Below are 18,634 nucleotides of genomic sequence, written 5' to 3'. Positions count from 1 at the left end.
TGCCTTCTGGAGAGAAAATGTTGGCTACAGATATGAGGTTGTGCTCTGGATCATAAGCTCTACTTTAGAAGAAATTACCAGTTCCTTACAAGTGTAGAGTAATTTAAATACATTTGACTGTTGTATATCTATTTTATTTTTATATCATCATGCAACAGCAGCATGTTTTTCAATAAAATAAACATGTACTAACCGTGTCACTGAACAAGAGTGTCCGCATTCATTCCCTTATTTGTAATGTATGTATTTCAGATACCTTGATAACAATGAATATATCCACCCTCCAGTGAAGCAAATACATTACATGGTGAAAGAATGAAGAGCTATCATGTTTCCTTTCTGGATATGCAGCATGCCCTTCTGTGACTCACTGTGTGTGTGTGTGTGTGTGTGTGTGTGTGTGTGTTTGTATGCAGGGAGTGTACGCAGTGGGGAATTTCCAGCCTAGTGAAGATCGGTCTCGAAGTCATCCGTCTCCCCCAATCCTGAGAGAGCCCCCCATCTCCTCCCTGCCCAATGTCAGCCAAACAGCTGTTAGCAACAGCCACCAAGGTAAAAGAGGTCAAGAGTTCATCACACTGACATGTCAACTACTGTATTACTGCAGCTCTGCTTCCTGGTCCCAAATCGGGGTTGTCATTTGTGGTTTATAAACTGAGTAATATTCCTAGATATTAGCACTGCTCCATCCCAAGTGGGATGAACGCCATCTGTCCTAACAAGATTTCCTCCAAAAAGTTTGGATTTTTTTAATTTATTGTGATATGACCAGCAGGTTTTGTGTTTCTGTTTTGTTAAGTCCAGAAGTTTAATTTTGGTCTTGCTAGTGAGTACAGTCACACTCTCCCAATTTTGTAGAAGGCAAAATGCAGTAAAAGCATAAAAATGCATCATTAATATAGAAAAAATCTATGCGTGGACATTAAGATACAAAATGTTAGGCCTTTGCTGATTTTAATTATTGTGAATTTATGCTTGTGCAAAGCTTTTTAGAGTACTGAATAATAAAATATTATAATCGTCCTTCCTGACTTAACCTACAATCAGTCAAGTACAACTGGGTCTATGTCACAAATTGAAAAATGTAATATCCCAACATGCAGCCAACCAATAGCCACTATATGTTTCCCTTTACTTAAGGATGTTTCCCAATGTGCACCTTTCAGCAAACACTATGTTATATCAATGAAGTTTTTTTGTTTTGGCTGTTTCTTAAGTTGATTGCTTAATCTCCTCATTATCAACTTTGCTTATTGGTAACATGTTGATTTTTAACACGACCTCTCTTTTTTGTCCTCTGATAGGCCACCACAACCTGGCTCCCAGCCAACCAGAGCCAGTTATCACAAGGACCTCTTCCCACATGTTGTTGCCTGACCAAACAGGGCCCATCCTGACACGTAGTTCCTCCTATCGAGAGCCATCTCTGAACAATATGAAGAGAGCAAGTGCTGAGGTGGAGGTGATAAATCCATCCAGCCCTCTAGGAAACCGTGACAACATGATGACTTTCAGCAGCAGCACACTACCAAGGTAACTCTTTTTAACTTCTTTGTAACTTCTTTATTTCGTTATCCATAATACGTCATGTATAACTGTCACATGCAAATCAAAAAGAAAAAATGTTATTCAAGTAACAAGAAAATAATAAGTTGATATTTCTTGTTTCCATACATCGTTATACACACACAAATGGGCAAATAGTTGCAAAGAGAGCCTGAGTCAGTTGCTCTGGATATCTTCCTGGCAGCCCCCTAGTAAAATGTCAGGTTTTTTCAGAGTGACGCCTTACAGCAGGAACATTTCCGGAAAGGTTACAGTTAAAAAGTAGGCATGTAAAACATGCAAGACAAAGTTGTCATCCAGGAAAGACAACAACATTTTAGAGCTTTTGGCAATTATGACAGACAACTATTTGCAAGAGACTCGGTCTGAGTTTATTCATCATGTCCTGCCTCCTGCATGCTCTACCCAGGTGAAATAATGTTCACACTATTGTTCTGGAAATGTTCCTGTTGTTGTGAATGTGTCGGACCTGGACCATCTTCTGTTGTATTCTTCATATTCGAAAGGCAAACACCTATTGATATTAGTATGACCGATTCTTTTCATTATGATCTCTTCCTTATATCTTGAGAAATTAACAAGTGTATCAAAAAACTGCCTATTTTGCAAAGTTAAATAATGGATCAGCACCCTTAACAAATCTACATCGAAAGTTCATGTTTTTTTCCTTGGCCCAGACTCATAGAAATTAACAGCAATGAAAACATTACAATTTTGGTGGAGTTAATAACTAGCTGTAGAACAGAAAACAAACTTTTATGTTGATTACTTAGGGGTATGTGCAGATGAGAACAGAAAATGGATGACGAACAGGAGTGTCTTCATTCAGCAGCAATATCCAACACAGTGGCTTAGTCAGCCATTTCTTGCTACAGCAGAGCATACAGATTGTGCACCAAAGGTTCCTTTTTGCTTCCTGACAGCTTTTCTCGTCATGGGTGTCTATCCTCTTTGGTCAAATCATAGAGGTGATACTTAATAAACAGCTCATTAATCGACGTGATTAGACCATTAGAGTAAGTAATTGTTTACATCAGTGATTTTTAACCTTTTTTGAGCCGCGACACATTTTTTACATTTACAAAATCCTGGGGCACACCACCAACCAAAATGAGACAAAATGACACTCTATGGCCTAACACAGTACATATAATACATAAAGTTAGTAATATAGTTTCTAAATGTATTAAAAAGCACTATTTTAAATTATTTCAGCCCTTTATTACTCGTATCTTTTAATGAGCCAGCCGAGGCTCACCGCCGGAGGGGGTCCCCCGCGCGAACGGAGGGTTCCCCCAGCAGGCGCCGTAGCGTCCAGAGTCACCGGCGCAGACCGCCTTACCCGGTCCCCTCCAACGGCCCGCCTTCCGCACCGGCGACGAACACCGCCCGCAGTCCAAGAGGAAGAAAGCCCCCCGCACCACTGACGCCGTGAGGCACCGCGGAAGAGGACCTCCCCCCACCAAAAAATCGTCGGGGCTAGCCACACGCCAAGTCTCCGGCGGCGTGGAGAGGAGGGCGACGGGGCGACTGCTCCCCCAGCCGTGGCATGTGCCCAGCGGTTTAACCACAAATACCAATGATATCAGTGAAAGTCAAGTTTATTACCGATGTGCAAATGTCGGTAAACAAGGCGAATATCGTCCGCTACCGATGTTCGGCCGATACTTCGGTGCAACACTAGATATTAGATAATTTCCCACAGCACACCTGACGATCTCTAACGGCACACTAACGTGCCGCGGCTAACTGGTTGAAAATCACTGGTTTTTCATAATAGTCTGTACATATGGTACATAAGTAATCATATTGCAGTGGACATGTGATAAGACAGAATTCACCAAAGACTGTTAAATTTTTTTACAATAATAGATTGCACTGTGTGGTTTGCACGCTTACACACCCTGTAAGGAGCTGTGTGGTTAACAATGTTATAAGGGCACTGGGGGTGGTTAAAAGCAGATGTTTTGTCGACGCCCGGAAGTTCTCTGTGGCGTAAAAAAGTTTATGAAATAAAATGCACGCCGAGATGTTTTTGGCGCCCTCGCCGTAAAGGTTTAGCTACCTTCGTAGGTTTAGTTATGTCCAGGTAAGCAGGTTCCAGCCGACTCCTACAATATCAACAATTGTTAGAAATTTTCACTGAAATGCACTGAGACATTTTCTGTTGAACCAACTCTGAACTCAACTACATATGTTAACAAAATAAACAATTGTTTTAGATCTACTTATGAAACATGTATTTAGAATTATTTAGAGTCTGTCGAGATAAATACAGATAATGAGGTTTGAGATGAAGCTGTGATTGGATGAGGTTTGTCTTTTTGAATCCCAGCAGCTCACCAGGAGTAAAGGTTCACGTCTGTCGATATAAGACTCTGAGAAACGGCAACAACAAACCAAGACTATACTTTCAGGGATCATTTCTGTAGTAGTTGACTTGAGAAATGTGTTCGTAAAGAGTTTAGTTTCGCTGCCCATGATGAAGAGTTAAGATGTTTCCTTCTGAGCAGGAATCTGGTAGGGGAGAATCTTTGTTTTCTTCACTGTTGATGATTGTTCAGTGTTTCTGGTTGAGACACTGAAGGAGGAAACATGTTCTGAGTGGTTCTCTTACAGATGTTTAAAATATAAGGTTCATTCATGTTAAGTTACAGCTATCGTCCAGAACTCAATGTAATGGCAAAAAGATGAAGGTTTGAGGTGTATCACTTGTAATGATACTCTGCTACTGTCACTGGTTACCAGTGGCTGCCTGCATCCACTTCAAGACACTAGTACTGTTGTACCGTGCTGTGAATGTATCACGTCCAGTCTACATCCAGGTCATGGTTGAACCTTACACCTCAGCCGGTCCACTCTGCTCTGGCTCTGCCAATCGTCTTGTTGCTCCCTCACTGCGAGCTAGCCGCTCAACAAATTCACAACTGTTTGCTGTCCTGGCTCCTAAATGGTGGAACAAGCTCCCTATTGACATCAGGACAGCAGGAGTCAAGCCAAGAACAAGCCAAGTCCTACTCTGACAAGACAAGAAAATGATCAACGAGAAGAGAGCAGCCTGAAAAGACAGGCTTGTGCTGCTTTAATACCTGTCAGCATGTTAAAAACTGAGAACTCAGTGGGGGAATATTGAACTGAGCCAAGTTGATTGTTGTGACATTGTAGAAGGAAACTTTGGGATAAGAGGTTTCAAAAGTCCCTACAGCCCAAATTAGTCTTAAAATACTTCAAACTAACACAGTCCACTTTCTCTTCCTACTGCAAAGTCACCTGAGTATCAATACAACATCTGATTGTAGGAGTTGTAACTCTCTGATCAAGATCACCAGGAGTAAAGGTTCACGTCTGTAGATATAAGACTCAGGGAAACAGCCAGAACAAACGAAGACTATACTTTCAGGGATCATTTCTTTAGTTGTTGATTTGAGAAATGTGTTTCTAAAGAGTTTGGTCTCACTGCCCATGATGAAGAGTTAAGATGTTTTCTTCAGAGCAGGAATCTGGTAGAAAATACTCTTGGTTTTCTCCACTGTTGATGATTGTCCAGTGTTTTTGGTTGAGACACTGATGGAGGAAATATGTTCTGAGTGGACAGCTATACTTTGTTATAATATAGTAGTCAGTTACTTTAATTCTACACAAAGCTGGGAAATCCATCATCAAACTTGTAGCCTTCACTTTACCAGGAATAGGTATTTAGAACAAATCTGAATTACTGCAAATAATATCTTGTGCATTTTGTTGCACTTAAGAGAAGTCCAATAAAATAAGTGAATACCTCGGATTGTCTTGAAAAAACTCAAACATGTAAATTAAGCAACAAAAAACTGAAATATCCTTTTCTATGGCTCTGTTTGAGAGTGGAAACTCTAATTTGTATCAGACACAGTTAAACCACCTGAGAAGAACTGCGATTGTCCACCTATCCTTTAATAAATCCACTACTTGAGCTTCTTCGTCTTCCTCCACCGGTTTATTGTCTGTTTAGAAGTAGCTGTCAGGCAGCAGGAAGCTGAGGCAGGAGTAGGGCAGATTGGATAGGCAGTCTGTGTTGACGGTGATCTGCATGTCGCCAAACTACACTTGGGTTTTGTTTTGACGCTGCCGTGGCCCAGTTTCTTCTTCAGCACAGTGAATCTCTGCTGGATGAGCTGGTGTTCTTGGCCTCTCATCAGATCTCTGAAGTTCTGAACAGCAACCAGGTGCCTCCTGCTGCAAGTTGTGAAGAACAAAACCGATGAAATACAGTTAAGTTCATGCTTTGTCATCACTCGACAACTTGTCTTAATTACATGAAGATTTCAAGTCATTGAGCATTAAATGAAACATGGGTGTAATGGAAGCAATGAACTGATAAATACATTCAGGAAAATACAAAAACAGACAAAGAACTATTAAGAGGAATAAGGGCAAATGGACATTCTAAATTGAGTTCTAAGATCCACTTTCTCCACTGGGATGTTTAACATTTATAGTTGAATTTTTGTTGAGTCGAGTTTTATAGTTGCCTGTTTACGGAAGAATAAAACTTCACCTTCCTTTGAACCTTCGATTTCCCCCCTGTTTTTTCAGTTATATGGACTAACCATCCCAAGCCTGCACTAGTGACCTCTCATGACATAACAACATATATCTGCTTTAAACATTAATACACCTCTCCATATATGTTAGACATCTATTGAACTTCTGTCTGGCTGAAATTTGTACAGTTTTTTCCCCCTCTAACAGTTTTTTGATAGTTTTTCCTCACTCTTGCTGAGGCATTGTTAAGCCCTTTGAGACCAACTGACTTGTCAATATGGGTTTTACAAATATTATCTGACCGACTTCTTTGTGACATCTTCATGACATCCCTGCAGTGTTTCCCACCAATTACCTAGAATATGGCGGCCCTAAATAGTCTTATTTGTTCCACCACAGTTTCTTAATGTTATGAAATGTTTTACTCAACATAAAAGATCCCAATGTTGCTTTTTTTTCTGAGGACACCTCAGCTGAACATCGACATACTGTGTGCGTGCCCCGTAATGACCAAAATCATTGTGGTATATTTGATGCAGCCGAGAGGTCAATGATGTTGTAGAAGTTGTTGATGATGAAGAAAGGGTTCCGAGGACCCAGTAGTTTCAGTTTAACAAAGTTTATTACAAGAAATTACAGGTCGGGACGGGCATCTAGATACCCGGAGACACACAGCCAATAGTGAAATCTGATTTGCAGTGGTCGAAAGCACACATATATAGGGAGTTTGGTTCCACCCATGACTTCAGGTTAAACACATCCCACATGGGATTTCTGACTATAAGGGCACATTTTTGTGTCTGCGGACTAAGATAAGTTAATCAAAAGACATTCCATCTGAATCCATTCATCAGCTGGTCAAAAACAATTCCCTACGTCATAGGTCATAGCCAAAAGTTAGGGAGTAAATAAGATTTTTGAGGACTCTCTGAGAATGTCTGAGAGTCCAAAAGGCAGACATAATCAATCTAAGCCTGTCATTATCTTTTAAGCACACATACCAACATGTTTTAGTTCTAATGAATACACGACACAAGTATTATTCCCACAAAGTTATGTGAAAATATGTTCATGTGTTATTATGTAGAATCACACATACACACACACACACAGCTGGCGCACAGACTAATTAACTGAAAGTCTGAAACACAGGGTTGTTTAGGAAATGCCAGGTTCATGAGAGTGGAAACAGCATATGTAGTGAAACAGCCTCTGTGTATGTTTGGTTTCTCTCTTTGTCATTGTTTTTAATTGATTTGAAAATGAATATGAATATGTGAATTAACAAATCTGCCCACACGGTAATTTTATTTAAACGAATTTAGCTCAAGGTGATTCTACGGCTCAGACAGAAACTAATCAGTGGAACATCTTTTGTGTTGTTTTTCAAATTTGAAAAATGTTGTGATATGGTGCACTGCACTGCTGCTGGTTGGTGTTATGCCAAGCTTTAGCTCTTTATAGTTGCGAATGTTCCTTAGAATTGGCTTTAAGTCAGACAACATAGATTTGCCAGAAAATAACAAGAAAATAACTAATGTTATATGTTAGCTACTAGGTCTGCACACACAGTAACAGGCTACCACAAACACAGGTATACAGCTAGACTTGATTCCAATAACTTGTTAAAGAAATAATAGGCACTAAATATTCAATATTCAATATTTAGTTCACTATTTATCTTAGCTTGTCATGTCATCGTGGTTAGCATGCCAGTTGCCTGACTCACTGATCTGCATTAGAAATCCAGAAGCACAATCAACTTCTTGTGATCCTCATCCTGAATTTTCTTTACCTCTTGCTCAAGGTCCCATGGAGGCTCCTCACTCGAGGAGGGTCGCATTCCTCGGCGTCACGCCTCCATTCATGCCTCAATGGACTCAACTCGATCCAAGCAGCTCCTCAGCCAGTGGAAGAATAAGAATGATAACAGGAAGCTGTCCCTACAGGTAATGGATGGAATAAGACCAGCCTCCTCTTCATCTCCTCAGAGGAACATGGAGCTGCGCTGCTCCTCTGAACCATCTGCCATGGGCCTGGAGGCAGAGCTCCGTGCTGGAACCCACTTGCCCTCCAATATGGGCCAGGAAACGGAGCTGCGTGCTGGGGCCCACATTCCCGCTCAATACATGAAGCTAGCTGCTAGCTCTGTTCCTATGACCAATCATAATCACATGGCTCATAATGGCAGCACTGGATTGGCAGGTGGGGCCAGAGTGTCAATCCAATCCCGACCTGGATCCTCCCAGCTGGTTCATATTCCTGAGGAGGAGAATCCCAACAGCAGGGATCAGGAGAGTGAATCAGAGGACAGCATGATGGATGGTGGGGGGTCAGTCAGGGAAAAGTGGCTGAGAGTGGCTGAGAAGACCACTCTCCCCTGCAGACCACTAAGTGCTGGAGGACAGCCTCGTCTAATGCAGGTAAATAATTGTCTTTCTTCACCTGCTTATACATTCTCTTTATATCTGTCTGTCAGGTCGTGTCTGTCATGTATCAACAGTAAGTCAATTTACAGTCACTTGGCAAGTAATTGTGTTTAAAAACATGCATTCCTCTCAAACAAATAATTATAAGCAGGCTAGATTACAAGTCATTTTTCATTTATGATTACTTGTGCAGTGCCCAGTCTAAACCCATTTGGAATGTTTTGCTTGTTCTGTTTTGATGCTCCGTAGCTACTTCAGAATTATTCCTTGTCAATTTACTGCAACTTATTTTCTTATAAACAGATTTAAGTCAGAAAACTCTACATTCATCCTACCTGGATTATCTGCCATGTGCTTCGATGATCAATCGTGATTCTTTTTGCTCCGATTTCAAGTCATTGTTTTATATAAAATGAAACTGAATATATCTGAAATAATCTAATTTTCAAAATGATCTGGGGGGGACAGATATTAACGGCCGCAGGCTGCCAGTTGCCGACCACCGGTGTTTTTGAGGACGTAGAAGAAGACATGTTCAACTTACTCCCCAGACTGAAGGCACGCTACCTCCACTCAATGCTGCAGTTTATTACAGTTAATGTGTTAAAGTGTAACGCGTCCAAACCGCACCAAATTTGACACTGCACTTCCTTGGGCTATTCAGAATGCATGTGCCATCCACATACACACAGAAAGACACACGTTAGTGGAATTAGTAGATGATTATCAATTAACCTGTTGGTTATTTTGTTATTGAATCATTTAAATGTGCGACAAATGTAAAAAATGTTGATTATACATACACATAGGTCTATTATATTTTATATTATAGCCATTTCGAATTTCCACATTCAGTACAGCTTATAAGATTTGTGGACAACTGGCACTCATAGTCTTTTTGTTAAAAAGGCTTCTTAAATATTCCTCCGGATTGATAAAGTATTTAATCTATTGTATCTGTCTAGCTATAGTTTTACCTCTCTGCCTAGAAGAAGACCATTTTACCCATCCTTTTCTCTTCCAGGTGATAGCTTTATCCAAACAGCAAGGTCTGCTTCACTCTCCCCGTTCAGAAGATGGTGGATCCATCAGGTACCGAGCGCTGATGGACCAGGACCCTTCACCACCCGCCTCTACCACCGGAGCAGTGGGAGGAGGTCTGTATTGCTAATAGTGTTATATATACGGTGTATCTGCTATGCATCTGAACATTAATAAATCATTGTGTCATCAGTCACATTGAGGCTTCATTTTCGATGAAGGCTACAAGACTGTATTGTGTGTTGTGTTGTTTTTGTTGAGTCAGTTTGTTTCAAAACTCCACTGATAGATAGATAGATAGATAGATAGATAGATTACTTTATTCATCCCTGAAGGGAAATTAAGTCGTCATAGCAGCCGGTACATTTGATACAATAAAATACAATACAATAGAATAAAATATAAAATATAAAATATAGAATATTGCGGTAGAAAGAATAAAAACAGAAACACAAGATAAATGGGTAGATAAGGTGATGTGGCAGATGATGGTAATAGTACTGATGAAATGATGGTAATGTTATTGTTAGACAGTATATAAAAAATTGTACAGTATATATAGTATATAATATATATTTATATATGAAAGTAATTATACCAATATAATAGCAGTATATAGTAATAATAGCAGCAACAGTATATATAATAATAATAATAGTAAAATATAATAATAATAACAAAATGTACACATGTATAAATATGTGTATATAGACTTATATATACAAAGAATATATAAAGAGTATGATACAATATATGATATATAGTACGGGTATAAATATAAGTATTTGGCGATACAATAGATAATATAATATACTATGAGTGTAAGAATATGTAGACTGAGTGTGCAAAAGACAATATTTTTGTATAAAATGATGGCCAACTGTCTTGGGAAATTGTTTACTTATTTACTTATTATCTTTTTAAATAAGCAACAAAATTATAAGGTAAGGCAACGAAATCATGAAGTACTGGGAGACAGACTGATGGACTGATGATTTTATTTGTTTCATAACTTGACAGGTTTATCCTTGAATGGAATTTGTTCAGCATTTGCAGAAATACACTTCCCAGAATCAATTAATTGATGTACAGTTGCAATCAAAAATATTCAACCCCCCAAAGATTTTAAGGATTTATCAATTAAAGTTTTTTCAAAGAGCAAGATTCTGCTTCGGATGACTTCTTTATGAGTTGAGTGATACATAAAATCAACACAGAAATTGCATGATGTAGTATTTGTGTGTAACAGTATATTTTTTTAAGATGCCATGTCACAATTATTCAACCCCTATATAATATTGTTGTTTTTAAAGCTGTCTGACAGTTTGTATGGCCTAAAGTGGAGTTGAAACATAATTAAGCCTTTAAGAACTCTATAATGATCCTTCATTTGCTTTAGCTGTGACGCATATATAAACCCCACCTATGAAGGTATTCAAGGTGAATTTCAATCATGGGAGAGACAAAGGAGCTTCCATAAGGCTGAGAGAGGAGATTATTTCATCACACCTGAAGGGCCTTGGATATAAGAAGATTTCCCAAAAATGTATATTCCAAGAGACACCATTGGGAGCATTATAAGGAAGTTTAAAACTTATGGAGCAGCTCAGACCTGCCTGGCTGTTGAAGAAAGCCCAACATTTCATCAAGGGCCCTCAGCAACTTAGTCAGAACGACTCAGAGAAACCCCTGTGTGACTGCAAGACACCTACAGGATGACCTGATGAAGGCTGGTACAAGTGCTTCAGTGGCAACTATAAGACAAACTCAGCTCTTCTTGAGTTATGGTGACAGTTCTATGGACTGATGAAACCAAACTGGAACTGTTTGGACATATGGAACAGCGGTATGTCTGGCATGTGAAAGGCCAGGCTTATGATCAGAAGAATACCATCCCCACAGTCAAGCCTGGAAGTGGGTCAGTGATGATGTGGGGCTGTTTTTCTGCGGCAGGAACTAGCAATCTTGATCGTGTACCTGGCATCATGGATTCCCAGAAATATCGAGCCATTTTAAAGAGGAATGTGATGCGTTCTGTTGACAAATTAAACCTGGGTGATCACTGGACTTTCAAGCAAGACAATGATCCCAAGCCCACCTCCAAGTCAAGCAAACCTTGGTTGAGAAAAATATCCTGGAACGTCCTAGAGTGGCATTCAATGTCACCAGATTTAAATCTGCAGCATGGCAGTTGCAGCACGAAAGCCATCAAACATCACTTAGGTAGAGGCTTTTGCAAGTGAAGAATTGGCAAAGATTCTGATCGAGAGATGTAAGAAGCTTGTCCGCACTTACCAAAAACGTTTGTTAGAAGTGATAAAAGCGAAAGGATGCACCACAAAGTAGTGAAGCTGGGAGTTGAATAATACTGCACATGCGCATGTGTTAAAAGAGATTTTTCATTTGAACTTCAAAGTTAAGTCAACTTCTGTTGATACAAATATCTATCAATAAATATATTTTGTTGTATCATGAGGTTTTTTGTCATTTATTGTCATTATCGTTCTTCCACATCACTATAATGTCTTTTGAGGTGAGGGGGTTAAATATTTCTGATTGCAACTGTATATCAATCCGACCTTGTGCCTCCAGCGTAGGAATATTCACTTTGTCTTCACACCTAGGCCAGAAGTTGCAATTAGTGTTTGTTCCTTCCCAGCATAAGAAAATATATTTTAACATGTTATTGTTAAAAGGAGAACATATTGAGTTATTCATCTTTCTTGTTCTTTTAGGAGGTTTGGAAAGAAGTGGCAGTATAGTCCGTGTTGAAGCCCACCCAGAGTCCAGATCAAACAGACCCGTGGTAAAACCTCCTAGCACTGATGGCAGCGGCTCCTGGCGATGGAGACCTCCGGATCAACGAGCGTCTCTCCGAGGATCAGCTTTTGCTCTCAATGACCTCAACAGGCACACAGACAGCTGTGATTCGCTGAGGGATGGAGGGTCAGTGGATGGATGGAGGAGTGTCACAGGGACTGAAAGTGAGAGTGAAGGGGGAGGAGATGGAAGCATGGGAGGAATTGGTGGAGGTGGTGCATATACAAACCACCCACCTATTGTACACACTGTACATCCCTTACATCCAAATAACCCCAACAATTTCCAGCACCCCAATTTCAATACCATCAACCCCAATAACCCGAACTATAACAATGCTCACCCTATTTTCAACCCAAATTCTACCGGGGCCAATTTGCCATTCACTCCCACTGCCACCTTTGCCCCTCCTTTCCACCCCCACCCTCAGGCCATCACTACCATCAGGGTCACCCCAGTTGAAGGGACAGCCGCCAGCAGTGACGGTGGCTCAGACTGCCAGTCGGTTGCCTCATCTAGCCGGGAATCCACCCTGAGGAGGACGAGTGGCTCCAACATTGTCCAGGTACCAGATCGAGGGCCCACTCCTGACCTCCACAACAACCACCGCCTCTGTGATGACAGTGACCGCCTTGACCATGAGAGCAGCCACCGTTTCCACGAAAATCTCAGAAGTTTTCAAGAAAACCCCATGTACCCCAATCACCCAAACTACGCCAACAGGCAGTTGCAGGGGATGTACGGTCGCCCCAGCCCTACCCCTCCCCCCACCTTACCCCGCCCCATCCTTAGCCACACTCCGCCTCCTACACTGGGTTCGGCTTATAAAGAATGAGATGCTCAGTGTTAACTTCAGCACCCCGATAAAATATTAATCCTACTCCAGTATGACAAAAAAAAAAATAGTGTAGGAAATTCAGTTAAATTTGTCGGTCATCCAAGGTCAGTCTGAAAGGGATGATCACAAAGTCCAACCCACAAGCTTTCATCTCCCCAATGGTTTCCACCCACCCTCCCAGCTGGTTTTGTAAATTATATGTAAATGAGTAAATGATATGCCTTGTTAGGATATGTAGTGTAGGCTTATGCAGACTTCCACTATGGGCCCTGCCCCAATTTTTCATCAGAAAGGACTTCAGTCAGGGGTGAGTTTGATTCAGTCTTTTATTTATCTACATATATTTGTGGGGGGTTGCACTGCTGGATAAGGCAGACAGATTTTCTAAATGTATTGATTAAGCGCGCTTGCTTCCTGGATGATGGACTAAATAAACTGTTGACCTTATGACCCACTCAAAAATACAGATTCCAGCTTCTGGCTATCTGCCAGTGAGGTTGGATTCAGCTCAATGACTCTGCCTCCTTCTCCCCTGACTGCTATGTCAGCTGCAAAAGGGACTACATTTCTATTACTAACATTTATACCAATATTATCGGCTTTCATCCTGTTGTCAAACACATCTAACATATTGTTATATAAACTTAAAAACATGCCATTAGATGGAAATTGCATTCAAAGCCAATAACTGAGCTGTGTTTGTACATATATGAATTGGCAGCCACAGTGGACTATAAACCCACAGTCTTTTTTGTGTCTGGGCTAGAAGGAGCCTCTTCTGGGCAATAACAATAATGGTAATGGTGGTGTTGTGATTGTGTTGGGTTAAACCAATATCATGGGACCTACACTACATTTTGCTTAAATATAGTCTAACAAACGCTCTATTTTGACATGCTGTGTTAATGTGTGTACAGTACTTGGATTATCCTTTCTGTGTAGTAGCTGTAATGTACACTGCCATGTGAGCCATTTGAACAAACTCCGACCACACTTGGGCGGCTGTGGCTGAGGGGTAGAGCGGTCGTCCTCCAACCTGAAGGTCGGCAGTTTGATCCCCAGTATTCCCTGTCTGCATGCCGAAGTGTCCTTGGGCAAGATGCTGAACCCCGAATTGCCCCTCATAGAACAAAAAAATGCCGCTAATAGATGCACTTTATGAATGTGTGTGTGAATGGGTGAATGTAAAACTGTAATGCAGGGTGTTTTGAGTGGTCATCAAGACCAGAAAAGCGCTATATAAATACAAAATCATTTACTTAAGTCCAAACACTGGCTTTTTTCCTCACAGAATCCTGGGTGTAAACATGGTGCAGCATTAAGGCCTCCGCTTAGAGAATATTTAGTTATGAGACAGAGCTGTGATTCTGGATGATAGAGGTCATATCATTTGATTAGAATTGTTGAACTTTGTGATTGATCATGAAATAACATGTAAACAACTTAGTTGCAATTTAGCCCCAAAAAAGGCAAAATATAACAATAATTACATGTAATTTTACAATTAAGTATGATATGCTATGTACCTGATATATTGCAACCCCCCCAAAAAAAAACTCACAATAAACAATAAAGTATTATAATTATATAGTTATTATTATACAGTCACTTTATTATAAAATGATTGTATTATATATTTATTCTTTGCAGTACAAAACATTTCTTACACAGTAGAGTAAAACGTTGCAACAACTTTTAATACACACAATACAATATAGCATAATCATTACCATTACAAAATAAAGCAGACACAAAAAATGCAGTAATATGGCATTTCACATTTTACTTGAAAAAAAGAATAATATTACAAGAATTAAGTCATGGTTTTACACTATTGGTTGTAGGTCATTCCGTTAGAAGAAAGATTCATTATGACATTTTTTTAAAACACAATATTGTCTGTGTAAAAGTGTGTTTGTCTGAAGTCGATGACAATTAGATGTATAATTTTGAAACCTATAACTTCAGAGCCCCGGTGACACAGGCTGTTCATTTGTTTACTATAAAAGATGTGGTGATATGTAAATATACAAATCACATTCTTATCATTGTGATATTGCAATTTTCATAGAAAATGACAACTGTCTTTGATCATATTGTTACTACATTTTCATTAGATTACAACTTAATTTATGTACTATTATAATTTTTTTCTTGTATAATAACTTTACATTCATATTTAATATTATAAAAAAAATGTTTTAATTCATAGGTTACTTTCAAAATCATTTCCTCCATTAGCAGTGGCTCTCAAATGACTGTTTTTATGTAAAATACCCCAATTTGTTCGAGAAGTATTTTGCATGTGTTGCTAAAGTCAAAGTATAAAACCTTCAGACATTTTCACCGCAGTGATGCCGGAGGATAGATATATTAAAAATGTCATCTATTTGACAATTTATCAGAAACAACACACCGTGTGGCTGATAAAGCATACATCACTTGTACTTTTCTTAGCCCAGTGTTTACATTCTTTGTTTAACTTATTGCCCAAGTGCCATCAAAAGAAAAGTCATGTGGCTGTGGACTAGTCACAAAGATCTACTGAGTTAGTGCGTGTTTTAACCTGCCTGAGAACACAATGATCCTCACATGTGGATCCTGTGAGTTAAAGAAAGCACAATACTGCAGCTTGATGGCGGGGTCAAGACAATAACTGAATCCAGAGGATATTATAGCTGTTGCTGTGCACAAGCTCCCACTGCTGGTCAGATGTTGCTGTGCTTATTGCCTTTGGAGGTGCAGGACCTCAATGAAGATAAAGATGATGCTGATAATGATGATGATGATGATGATGATGATGATGATGCTTATGGCATTAAAGAACTATTATTATATTGACATGTTTAAGAAGGAATGCACAATAAGTGAGAGGACGTACGTTGTACTAGCTCAACAATTATTGTAGAAAGTACAGTATTTTAATTAAACCGGCTGATATATGAATAATATATGGTTTAATGTAATAGATGTGTTTAACTGCTTGCAATTCATTTACACTTGTATTTAGCATTTTATAATGTCATTTAAATGACGTTTTATATAGTACTTTTGGATCTGTCAATCATTTCTGGAAAACAGGTGGTGAACTGCTCCATGTTGCAATATGGATGTAAATTAGATATTAGAAATTTATATTTAGGGTAAGCAGTAATAATAATATATATCAATACAATCACACAATCATACGAGCACAATCATTTAAGGATAAAAGTCCCCTCAGGACCACTGCTGATGTTCGCCAACCCTCCAGTTTCCAAACTAAAATATCTTGAGCTCTGAGGTGACATCATTACTAACTGTTTCTGGCAAGTCTCGGTTGTTGCTAATTTGTGTTAATTCCTGGAGTTGATCAACTATAATATTAAATGATTCCCTGTTTTCAAGGCTAATATGCTGCCAAATATGCTAGTATTTGTACTGATTAGGCATTTGTTCTCGTCAGTCAGCTCAGACTCCCATACTGTATTTGAACATTTGGATACTTCTCAGCAATTTGCTTCATAAGTTGACATTTTTGCAGTTTTAAAACTGATGTTGACCAATTAAGCTCCCATTTGGTTACCAGCTCATTCTCACCACATGTGTAGATAAGCACAAGCAGTAATTTTACCACTGAAATACAAAGGTGCCAGGGGAACTACCCTGGGCAGGTGGATGTGCATTACTTTACCCCAAGAATCTGGTTACACTTAATAAGATTTCATTTTAATAAAGTTTTTATATACAGCAAGGCTTTACTCAACAATTTAGTTGTATTGTTCACTAATAACCCAGCCCTTAACCAAAGCGGCTTACCCTGCCGAAAAACATTTGCAAATATTTTCTCATGACATAAACATGTAAATTACTATCAAGGACTATCATAAATATAATATTTTCATAAAGTTCTCTAAACCTTTTCATACATACATTTTCTGAAAGAAGACTGTGATTCAGTAAGAGTCCCTGTAAAAAGATTTAATGGCAAACATAAAATAATGACAGGAGTGTATAGACGGGTATTTTTGTCTTGAAATAAACAGATGTCACCTAGTTAGATGTAACAGGCATGTCAGAGTATAATGTAATTTCAATGCACTGCCCGATACAAATATTTTAAAGTGAATGTAATAGACTTTGAGTTTCGTGTGCGAGATCAACCAATAATCTGTATAATGGAATATTAAACATTAACAGCCTTGTTATATATTGTAGAGGAAATGAGAAAGTGATTTTGGAATACTGACTTTTGTTTGTGAGGTGGATTATGGTTCAAGAAGGAAGGTGTACAATCAATAGTCAAAGCACTGGAGAGACTTCAGCCCAAGTTTCCACTCATAACTTATTTTGTGATGTCTTCATATTCTGGGTATGATACTGTGTCTGATTTATAGTTGTTATTATTTTGCAATCCTATAATTTCAAATCATGGTTTACTAAAATTTGAATTAAGGTCCTGGCGGGTGAAGGTAATGTGAAGCACAAAATGGATGAAAGAAGCTTATAGTCCCTTTCAAAACTGAATTTAATCCATTGAAATACATCAGAGCAGTCCTGCATCTGCCTGAGTAAGAAGTGGTGTCCAAGCAGATTTGTGGATGTTGAAATACAATTTTGCTAAGCCTCAAATACAGTTATTACATTAGACCCTCCTCTTTAATGTTGACATGATGGCACTGTGAGTCCAACAGTTAGTATTATCCTGACAGAATGTCACTGTGCCTGATCATTACTGTCACAAAAGAAGCACCCAATCAGGACCGAAACCCCATTTAGCAAGAAGAGACCCCTCTAAGATCACAGTCCTATTATTTGTTAGCTTTTTCTGTACAGTAATGAGATGTTTTAATTTACAAATAATTCATGTATTAATATATGATGTGTTGTTTGGAAGTAAATATTATCTAAAAATCTAATTGTATTTCAATATTTTATACCGTTTTTCCACTGCTACATATTTTCTATTGCAGCAGAATTAGTGTGACTAGCTAGTCCTTATCTCTGAAGTCCATCTCACAGTGTTGTTAGCTTGCTGCGTTGTTAACTTAACACTCAAGCCAGACTTGTTTGCGGCCTTAACAAGTACATTTTGTTTTAGCTGGTGATATTATTGTGAGTATGAAAATGGGTTAAATGGGCTTAAGTGTACGTTTACATGAGAATATGGTGTGGGACTGGTGGAGATGTGGGTAACAGTTTATTAGCTTACTTGCATTAAAGGGCACCTGGTTTGGTGTTGTCTGTTACTCTAGCAGCTAAATAGCTAGCATTCATACTACCTATTGTTAGACAAGTAAAGGCCTGCTGGTTACAACACATATGTTCATAGATTTAACCAGCGGGGGAAAGTTTGTCATAAAATACAAGATAGACTGAATGTGAATGACCCACATATAACTACTTAATAACCTTGTGATACTTACAATAATCAATGTTA

The 18,634-nt window shown here is 39.1% G+C and overlaps 1 protein-coding gene and 2 non-coding genes across 3 annotated transcripts in view; all 3 read left to right on the top strand.

Moving 5' to 3' along the window:
* The window catches only part of plppr4a (phospholipid phosphatase related 4a), a 59,562-nt gene extending 44,836 nt beyond the window's left edge, over positions 1-14,726 (top strand). Inside the window, exons 7-11 of the mRNA XM_062403634.1 lie at positions 417-552; positions 1,305-1,533; positions 7,895-8,510; positions 9,541-9,673; positions 12,293-14,726. Of these exons, the coding sequence (XP_062259618.1) occupies positions 417-552; positions 1,305-1,533; positions 7,895-8,510; positions 9,541-9,673; positions 12,293-13,212 (2,034 nt within the window). The 3' untranslated portion in view covers positions 13,213-14,726. The remainder of the gene's footprint in view (positions 1-416; positions 553-1,304; positions 1,534-7,894; positions 8,511-9,540; positions 9,674-12,292) is intronic.
* On the top strand, positions 3,968-4,175 carry LOC133969056 (small nucleolar RNA U3). The gene has a single exon (XR_009924162.1). It is a non-coding gene; the product is annotated as a small nucleolar RNA U3 (small nucleolar RNA).
* On the top strand, positions 4,951-5,158 carry LOC133969067 (small nucleolar RNA U3). The gene has a single exon (XR_009924173.1). It is a non-coding gene; the product is annotated as a small nucleolar RNA U3 (small nucleolar RNA).
* Positions 14,727-18,634: the final 3,908 nt, after the last annotated feature.

The sequence above is a fragment of the Platichthys flesus genome, chromosome 14, assembly GCF_949316205.1.
Source record: "Platichthys flesus chromosome 14, fPlaFle2.1, whole genome shotgun sequence".
Taxonomy (NCBI): Eukaryota; Metazoa; Chordata; class Actinopteri; order Pleuronectiformes; family Pleuronectidae; genus Platichthys; species Platichthys flesus.
This window is presented reverse-complemented; position numbering and strand designations above follow the sequence as displayed.